Source organism: Sitophilus oryzae, unplaced genomic scaffold (genome assembly GCF_002938485.1).
Source record: "Sitophilus oryzae breed Bouriz unplaced genomic scaffold, Soryzae_2.0 scaffold_1652_pilon_pilon, whole genome shotgun sequence".
Classification (NCBI taxonomy): Eukaryota; Metazoa; Arthropoda; class Insecta; order Coleoptera; family Curculionidae; genus Sitophilus; species Sitophilus oryzae.
In genome coordinates this window covers 456,003-466,454 of record NW_022146339.1, presented here as the reverse complement: position 1 = coordinate 466,454, position 10,452 = coordinate 456,003, and the positions used below count along the sequence as shown (strand labels likewise).

Genomic DNA, 10,452 nt, shown 5'->3' with positions numbered 1-10,452 from the left:
GCTATTCTTAGTGGGACACCCGGTACAATAAAAAATATGAAACTCATACGGAACGGAAGCTTGCGTATAGCGTCAATACAATAAAAATACGGAACGAGTATGGAATGGATATGGAATGGAAACGGAAGGTATAGTGAGAATCGTCCTTAAAACGGACATTATAAGGAAACTGCAGGTCGCACAACGCTCAATGGAACGAAATATGCTGGGAATAACCAAGATAGACCGTAAAAGAATATAATTGATACGACAAAAGACCCAGGTAATAGATGTCATCCACAGACTCAAATCCTTCAAGTGACAATGGGCAGAACACCTGACAATAAAGACAGACAACAGATGGACCACAAACCGAACATGGTACCCGCAAGCAATCAAGAGACCTAGAGGAAAACCAAACTTGAGAATGAACTTGAAATTAGCTGGGATAACTTGTGCCCATATTGCCAACAATAGACAACAATGGGCTCAACTACAAAGTATCTAAATATGTGAGGGAGGCTACAGCATAATTGGAAATGATTGAATAAGCTGAAAATTATGATGATGATGATGTAAAGTGTACAAATTTAGAGAAACATTTTGCCAGGACGGGAATTAGAGTGAGATTATTTTGAATCAGCAGCACTTTCAAGTGCTTTTATTATATGTTTAATTCGTATTCAGCAGATATTGATGATTTATTAGTAGAATTAAATAAAGGCAGGTTCAAAAAATGCTGGATTGACATTAGTAGGTCATTTCGAAATTTATTATGGATTCTTACGTAAACTGAGGGAGTTTAGATTCCTTCGGTGAGGGCAACGTCGAAACACCCGTTCCCGATAGATAAACGGAGTTAAGCGACGTTAGACGATGAGAGAAGATAGACGGATGACCATCTGGAAAGTCTGTCGTGCTGTTGTTTCATGAAACGAGTTTAAAATCTACTACACACACTGCTCATTCACGCCATGGCGCCAGTTCGAGGCCTGATGAGATCGGATATCTCGTGAGTAATGGACGATTTACACAAGGACAATTATGAAGACATTCTATTAACCCTGGCCCTAATGAATAATAATTTAGAAATTGCTTTTTCTTTTAAAATCGAAGTAAATGCTTGAAACTAATTGAATAAAGTCTTGACTAATTGCTTTTGCTTTCAGCAATTGCTATAAATTACATAAATTGCTAAAGCTTTTTTAGTATTTTTGTTATCTACCAACGGCGTGACCGATGGCTGTCAGCAATGCAGTTCCGCGGATAGAACTCGATATTCACTATTTAGTAGGATCTACATTAATGATGAGCATTGTAATTTTTTTAGTGAATAGAATCACGCGACTCAATTTCTCATAATGATTACAGTTGGAGGTTGGAACCTTTGGTGTTACAACAACAAAATAAAACACTAAATCACCATAATACAACAAAACACTTTTACCTTTACACTGGACGCGCGTTTCTCTAACCATGTTAGCATCATCAGCAGATGATTAAAACACACAATTTTGCTTCAAATTTTTATACGAACCGTATTGTAAGCAATGAATAAATTCTAAAGATTCTTTGAACTAACGAGCCGCATTGTGATCCGATCCAATTCTTACAACTCTTTTTTACGACTCATTTGGTCAAATTTTATGGATCCACGGTTTGAACACCAATTGAACGAACCTTATTGTGGCTGCACTGGTCTGTGGCTCCTAAGTGGTGAATCAAATCTTACGATTCATTTTTAATACTCGTTCAATCTTTGTCCACCTCTAATCTACATCCATCAGTAACGGCACCGGAGAAAAGTCCGGATTCGTATCCATTCGGACCTACTCATCTCTACTGGCTAGGAAATACGTCCTTATAAGCCAATTGTGGGTATGGTGAGGGAAGGTGATGGTGGGTATGGTGAGGGTTATGTCCGAGGGCTATGTCTCCTAGGTCTGATAGGTCTAGCATGGGTTTGTCAAACACCTCAAATATTTTCACATAACGTACTTCGTTGCTTCGTAATCTTCCATACAGAGTCGGCATTCGGCGTCTTCCACCAGTCCAATCCTCTGTAGGTGTGATCTCAGCCGGCAGTGGCCCATGTATACTGCAGTGAGCTTACGCGCTTCACTCCTACCAGGCGTTCTCCTGTTCTACGTTTGGATGGCCCTGCTAGGATTTTCTTGGCATGTTCAATTCCGGGACTGTTATTCCAGTCCCGAAACGTCTCACCCCTAACCCATTCACAGAGCCTGTCTCCTGCGAGATTTTTTGGAACGCTCGGTTCTGGGCCCACAAATGGCGAGCCTGCACCAATTTTGGCGAGGGAATCAGCACGTTTATTTCCCTCTAGGCCAACATGCCCCGGTATCCATAATAGCGACACTTTGTTCTTATCTCCTAATATATTGAGTAGTTTCTTACAATGAAGAATCGTCATAGACGTGCTTTTCGTTGCATCAAGTTGCATCAAACGCGGCTTGACTATCCTAAAATATGCTTATTGTTTTCCCGGTGTATTGCTATTCTAATAATTCAGCTTGGAAAATTGTGGTGTGTTTTCGAGACTGTGGTAGATCTCAGTCTTTGGACTGCTGCAGTAAATTCCTGCACCAGATCCTTTTTTGTTTTTGGATCCGTACGTGTACCAACACATTTCCGCATGTAATAAACGCTTTCTCGGCTTATCCCATTCGTCCCTATTCGGAAACAGGACGTTGTAAGTGCGTATCAAGAGTTGGACTGGTGGTGTGCGATCCGAGATCATTCCCAGAATCTCATCTGACTGCAGTTCGTCTACTATAGTCGATCGGGATTAGCTTAGTAGAATGATCGATCTCACAATTTGGCTCATGTAAATCTTCTATAAGAGCCAATTTAGATACTTGCGAAGTCGATAGGCCACTGCCAATCATAAAGGCTAATCTGGGTACGAACCCAGATTAGCCTTTTTGATTGGACGACCAAATTAGCCTTAGCAGCTAAAAGGAGATATTAAAATACTTTTTTTAGAACTAACCACTACCTATTATAGTGCCAGTAGTGACGGTTTAGATCATTCTCAATAAAGGCTCGTACCTAGCTCGGTGCAGAGCAGATTTGCGCTGGTTGGCTCGAACAATGGAAAATTTGCGACGTTGCGGTGTGCAATCTCGCGGTTGCATCTTAATAGGACTGGCGCGTCGCGCCATTGCCCAAACGACGCCTCCGTTGGAAGAAGCCGTCGGGTGTTTATGATTTTTTCATCGATCCCGTTAAATGCCGTCCTCGACGGTTCTGTGTACTTAAAAGATGTTCAGTGCGATACGAGCTCCGTCGACCTACCTGCATCCGATCGGCGAATATACGCACGGTATATAATTATTATTAAATCCATATGGGAATATCTCTCGCCGATCAAATTAGTTTTTTCTCTCGTAATTTATACAAAAGGGGAATTAATATTAAATTTAAAAATGTTCCGCATGAGAAAATCATCCGATTTAATCTGTGGAACGAGTTATTATTGGATAAACGTTTTTATGTATCTATGACAAAAAACTGAGAGCATAAATAAAACATAAATGTAATTATTTTAAACATTTTTAATTTTTGGTAGTTTCGAGGCGGCTGGAATTAATTAAGTGAATTTAATTGGAATCATATATAATTTTATGTGAGTGTGATTTAATTATGAGTGGTAATAGCTTTAGTAGCAAAGTACATAGTTGTAAAAACATGTATAATCCGAAAAAAATATTTTCATAAATTTTAATAGCAATCAATATATTATTGAAGAAGAAGAAGAATTTCACATGGGTCGCGTATGCTCCGTCCGGATGAGCTATCTTGAAAAAACATCCGCGCGTACGGTCCGCTCCATCTAAAAGCGCTGTTAATGGACAACCAATTTAGTTTTAAAAATGTTATGCCTTAAACATTTTTTATGAACTAACAACATACAGGGTGGCCCATCGAAAACGTTCCACAAGGCATAACGGCCAGGGACGGCGCCACTTGACCCCCTTCCCATTTGAAAAAAATTGGTTGATGACACCCCTGCTCAGAGGGTAGAAGATTTTGCAATCATTTTTGGGGCAAAAGTTGTCCCCCTCACAAACAAAATTGATTTTTATTTCGGTTTTTCCAAATAATTTGTGATATAAATATTACCTTTATCAGAAATTATCTTATTAGAATGGTCTATATTTGGATGAAAATTGGTGTCTAGGTATTTTTTCACATGAGAATTTTGATTTCGATGTCAATAGTCAATATGACTCCTACTTGTACGGGGGCGCCACCTACATATTTTTTTAACTGTTTTGAAGAGTAATAACTCTTCGTCCTTAGTGAAAAATTATACATTTTCGCGGTATTTTACGTAAAAAAGGTCTCTGGGTAAAAATCGTTAATAATGTATATAATGGTTTTGGAAGATATTTTGAATTAAAATAGTCAATACATGTCATAAATGGCAAAAATTAAACTTGTTGACTAGATAGTTATTGACTGAAATAACAAATTAAAAGTTTTTGGGCCAAAGGTTCCACAGACACCGTTTTATCATAATTTTTTCTAGAAAAAGTTGTCGTCAATTTAAAAAAAGTTTCCAAATTTATCATTTCAGTCTAATAATTATGTATCTAGTCAAAATGTTTATTTTTTATAATAACAACATGCATTGACTATTTCCATTCTAAATATCTTGAGAACGATTGCTTTTGGCAATTTTTACCAAAATACTATGACGGGAAACTCTGAGGTGTAAAGATTTTACTGAGCTTCGGTCGTAGATTCTTTTTGTTGAGTTTACCTCTATAAGGTTTGTAGTTCGACCATTAAACAAATAAAGCACTTGTTGTTAAACCTAACTTTTATTTAACTGATTTAAACAAAGTAAAGTAAGAAAATTAGATTTTGTGGGAAAATCGTATAAATGTCTTATGTCAAATTATCTTCTGTCATCCGTTAGGGATGGGCACTATCGCCAATTTCGATATTATAGGGATGGTCGGTTACAATCTCCCCTTTTGGAGGGCACCAACGTCCTCGGGTGGTCTCCAATGATGAGTGGTGTGGATGGTCAGCATGGTTGGAACTGCATGAACAGGTGGGCGGTCGAATATTTCTTCGAGGTCGTCCATCCTTTCTGGGGTGTACCTGTAAATTATCAAAAAGAGGAAGGTGGGATTCATCGTCGGATACATATTCGTCTTGGTCAGGCACACTGGTGGAACTTGTGGATTGGCTTCTTTGGGTGGTTTTAGGTGGTCTTCCACGTCTTCTTTGTGTTTGGACTGGAGGGGCTTCTTCTCCTCGGAATGGGGTTAATGCAGAACTGTGACACTTAAATTGTACAGCGGGATCAGTTAATGAGGCTACTTCGTACGTTGTAGGGGTCACAATCTTCGCAATCTTGTATGGTCCATCTCTTCTTGGGGCGAACTTGGCAGTATAATTTGCTTTGGCTTTGCTGATGGGATGTGTGTCGACTAATACTTTGTCTCCTTCTTGGTATGTTTGTGGACGTCGATTGCTATCAGCATATATCTTGTTCTTGTCTTGAGTGATTTCATGTTTGTCTCGGGCTTCACGAAGAGTTTCAGCAATTTTAAGGAGGTACGGGGTTACTTGAGGTATAACGTTTTCATTTTCGGTGATTGCTCTCATATCTCTTTGTACATCATCCGGTGTTCGAAATTCTCGTCCAAAAGTTAAGAATGCTGGGGTAAATCCAGTACTGTCACATTTCATCGTGTTCATTGCAAATCGAATAGACGGTAACTTTTCACTCCAATCGGTGTGTTGTTCTCCAACAAGGATGGCAAGTTGAGTTTTCAAGTCTCGGTTTTTCCTTTCTACGGGATTAGCTTCAGCATGATAAATTGGAATCAAGTGTTGATGAAAACCTAGGCAATGTGCGACATATTGCATAGTTTCGCTTAAAAATTGAACTCCATTGTCACTTGTCACTCGGCGAGGTGTTCCAAATCGTAAGAGTATTTCATCTATCAGGATTCTTGCACATGCAATGGATGTAGCGACTTGCTGTATCCTCTATAATAAAAATCCATTTTTCTCCAGTAGGCGTTTCTGGTAATGGTCCAAAAAGGTCAATGGCGATAACTTCAAATCGTTTACATAAGGCGGGAGTTTGAAGTAATCCAGCCGGTTTTAAGTTCTTCACTTTGTATCTTTGGCATTTTATACATTTGGAAACATGGTCTGTTATTGTTTTTGTCATACCGGGCCAATAGTATCTTGATCTAACACGGTGTAAGGTCTTGTCTACTCCATAATGTCCTGCTAATGGAGAATTATGATATTCTTCTAAAATTCTTAATATATCACTTTTAGGAACTACTTGTTGAAATTGCTGCGGGTCATCATCTTCTAAAGCATACCTATACAATATTCCATCGTTCATTATGAAACCTCTGTCTGTACATTTCTTGAATTCTGTAGACTCGGGATCTGGTGATTCAAAGCACTGTGTTATCTTCAAAACATCAGGATCTTCGAGTTGTTGCTGTCGAATGGTGTCTTGTCTTTCTCTAGGCATCTCCACAACTACTTGGTTCACTTCAAGTTTCTCAATAGGTATAGGTGGTCTAGATAGCGTGTCTGCTATAACATTTGATTTACCTGGTGTGTAGTCAATTCTCATATTATATGATTGTAAGGCTAGTGACCAACGGGCTAGTCTTCCACTAGGTGATTTCAATGACATGAGCCATTTTAATGGTTGATGGTCAGTTTGGATCACAAACTCAGAATTTTCTAAATAACCTCTAAATTTGTCAACAGCCCGTACTACTGCAAGAGCTTCTCTTTCAGTCGTATGATAGTTTCTCTCAGCTGAGGTGAGTAACCTACTTGCATATTCAACTGGTCTTTCATCTTCTCTCTCCCCTTGGAGTAAAACCGCTCCAATTGCATATGAACTGGCATCAGTTTTTAATACATATGGAAGTCTACTGTCAGCTTGTCTGAGGATTGGGCTAGGGGTTAATAAAGTTTTCAAATGGTCAAAGGCTGATTGCTGTTCCTCATTCCATTTCCATTTTGCATTTTTCCTAGTCAATAAGGTCAATGGTCGGGATATTTCTGCAAAAGAAGGATTAAATCGTCTAAACCAAGAGCAAGTTTGAATAAATGATAATAATTGCTTGGTGTCCTTTGGTGGTTGTCTTTCTAAAATTGCGAAAATCTTTTCCGGATCAGGTTGAATTCCTTGGGAGTTATCATATGTCCTAGATATTTCACTGAGGAACATACAAAAACACATTTTCTTCTGTTGAGTCGTAACTTGAATACTTTAAGTCTGTCAAATACCTTTCTTAGGTCAGCAAGATGTTCTTGAAAAGATCTTGATAGCAATATCAGGTCATCTAGATAAGCAAGGATGGTTAAATCTTGTAATCCAGCTCGAAATCTGTCAATCAAACGCTGAAACGTTGATGGGGCATTTTTCATACCAAACGGCATTCGTCTGAATCTAAAAATTCCAAATGGGCAAATAAATGCAGTCTTATCTCTAACGCTTTCTCGTACTGATACTTGATGATATCCAGACTTAAGATCTAAGGTTGTCATATATGTGGTTTGCTTCGCTGTATGTAATAAATCGTCTATTCTAGGTAAAGGATATTTATCTGAAATTGTTACCTCATTCAATCCTTGGTAATTTACACATAATCTTATGCTACCATCGGGCTTTGGTACTAATAGTACTGGTGCAGAATAAGGTGATTCGCAGTCTTCGATTACTCCATCACTTAGTAATTTGTTTAGCTCATCTTGTTGAACTTTTTGTTCGATTCTGACATACGGTATGGTGGTACTGAAATTGGAATGTCGCTTGTTAAATTTATAGTATGTTCAGCATATGGTGTTGGTTCATTGCTTGGGGTAAATAACTCTTGATACTCTTCCAGTAACAATTCAATTTCTTCTTTCTCAGTCTCAGTCAGTTGACTACCTTCTTCAGATGTCTAGGCAACATCAGTTATTTCTGCTGAGAAAATATCAATCTCTTCAGCTGATACTTCTTCTTCCACATTGTCTTCAAATAGATAAGTATACTGTGGTGTTACTGAAAAATACCATTGTCCATTGGGTAAATTTAAAACAATATTTGCGAGTTCAATGAAATCTAAACCTAACAACGTTCTATTTTGCTTATGCTCAGGTATAGAAACTAAAGAAAGTGGTATTACCTTGTTAAGTATTTTTACCTCAACCTCAAAAATCAGGGCTTGCACCTCTCTATCAATTCCATCTGCTAATCTAATGGTTAATCTTTGTTTGTGATATGGAACTTCTTCTCTTTTGCACAACTTCCTTAACTTTTCACCTGCTAGGCTTCCTCTTGCTCCTGTGTCAATACATGCAACACTTGTCTGTCCCAACATTTCAACAGATACTAACGGTTGAAATCTGGAGTCACTGTTATATTGTTCCGTATAAAACTCTGCAATTCTTGCTGTGGTAATAACATTGTTATTTTTACTGTTCTGTTTTCTACAATCTGACAGTTGCTCTTAATGAATCCTTTCTTTCCACAACTATAACATGTTAGTGTAGAAGTAATATTAACAGTTTCTTCCATTTTTGAATCACTTGCTTGAATAGGTTTGGGAGTTTCTTATTTTACTGTTGTGTTTTGATTTCTTTTTAGTTTTCTACAAATATCTTTCGTGTGTCCATAATTTTTGCAGTATACACAGTGTAAACCTGCCTTTCTTGCTTTTTTCAACAGATTTTGATTCTTTTGGTTCTTTTTCTCCTAGTGTTCTCTCTACTGCTCTGGTTAATTGTAATAAATCATTAAAATTTTGAACATCATCTCTATTGACTCTTTTTCTAATACGATAATGAAGAAGACCATAAACCATGTCTATCTGACAAATTTCAGTGATTTTATGTTCATCTGGGAGTTTGGAAAAAAGAGCTCTACCTCTACTTATAAAAATATCTGTATTCTCATCTTCTTTTTGTTAATTCGAAAACAATTCTCTGTATATTTGGTATGGAGGTATTTCATGTCCAAAAGCACATCTTAAAGCTTCAATCGCTGCATCAAAAGAACTGATACTTTCTTTAACACCTTGCCACCAAATTCCAGCTTTATGTTCCAGTAACATTGGTAAACCCTTAAGAGCATTTTCTTCTGATATGTTTACGCAGTCTTTGTATACAAGAATGGAATCGATAAAAGCATTAACGTCGGTGCCTTGTTCACCGTTAAAACGTGCACTACATTTGGCAAAATTTCCTCTTTCAAGGTTTTGGACATTAACGTTCGGACTCAAGGTCATTCCTTGTATAAGTTGCTGTAACATCTCTGGGGTCATAACGATTTGTTGAATACCAATTTCTACGTTATCTTGATTCATGTTTTGTCGTTAAGAGACGAAATATTAAATGAAGTGGATGCTCGATCAATAGAAATTCACTTAATATTTTAAAAAAATCTTCTTACTTGAAGTTTTCACGAAATGCTTTCTTCTTATTGTTCTCTGTTTGATCTCAACTACAAATTTTCTTGAGGCTACACGTTGGATGCGCCACTATGACGGGAAACTCTGAGGTGTAAAGATGGATTTACTGAGCTTCAGGTCGTAGATTCTTTTTGTTGAGTTTACCTCTAAGGTTTGTAGTTCGACCATTAAACAAATAAAGCACTTGTTGTTAAACCTGACTTTTATTTAACTGATTTAAACAAATTAAAGTAAGAAAATTAGATTTTGTGGGAGAATCGTATAAATGTCTTATGTCAAATTATCTTCTGTCATCCGTTAGGGATGGGCACTATCGCCAATTTCGATATTATAGGGATGGTCGGTTACAATACCTTTTTTACGTAAAAAAATGACGGAAATGTATATTTTTTCAGTCAATAGTTTTATACAGGTAAAGACAAAAAGTTATTCCTACTCTTAATAACAGCAAAAAAAGCATGCAGGTGGCGCTCCTTAAAGTAGGAGTCTAAATCAAAGTAGTAACACATCTAAATCAAAACTCTCAGGTCTAAAAACACCAAGTGGTAATCTTCAACTAAATATCAACTATAGTTCAGAAATTATTTGAAAAAAAACGAAATAAAAATGAAACTTCTACACCCTCTATCTCCCAAACGAAGCAGTTTAGGACATAAATTTATACGAATTTTTTTAATTATTTTTATCTGCAGAATATTCTGCCGCAGTTTCCCGAATACACCATCCTTCTTTTTTACTACTAGGTAGCTTTCACTAAAATTTTGAAATTAGAAAAGTTCACGGTTTTTTATCCGTCCATATGATATGCGTCATTAAATTATTCGGCTATTTCCTGTGCTCCTACCAACTACTACCATAAATTCTCTTATCGAATTTGTGATGACATGACATGACAATTTTCTAACCCTACTCAGTCGGCCATATATCTAAGCATTTTTTGTAGACATCCTTACCTAATCGTCAAGTCAAGATGATAATCTCTATTGTTTACTACTCT

At 37.3% G+C, this 10,452-nt stretch overlaps 1 protein-coding gene across 1 annotated transcript; it reads right to left on the bottom strand.

The window, feature by feature from the left end:
* Positions 1–8,951: 8,951 nt before the first annotated feature.
* Positions 8,952–9,350, bottom strand: LOC115880726 (activity-regulated cytoskeleton associated protein 2-like). The gene has a single exon (XM_030898004.1). The coding sequence runs from the start codon at positions 9,348–9,350 to the stop codon at positions 8,952–8,954; it is 399 nt and encodes a 132-aa protein (XP_030753864.1).
* Positions 9,351–10,452: the final 1,102 nt, after the last annotated feature.

Coding starts and splice junctions, on each gene's coding strand:
- LOC115880726 (XM_030898004.1), bottom strand. CDS start 9,350: ATGAATCAAGATAACGTAGAAATTGGTATTCAACAAATCGTTATGACC.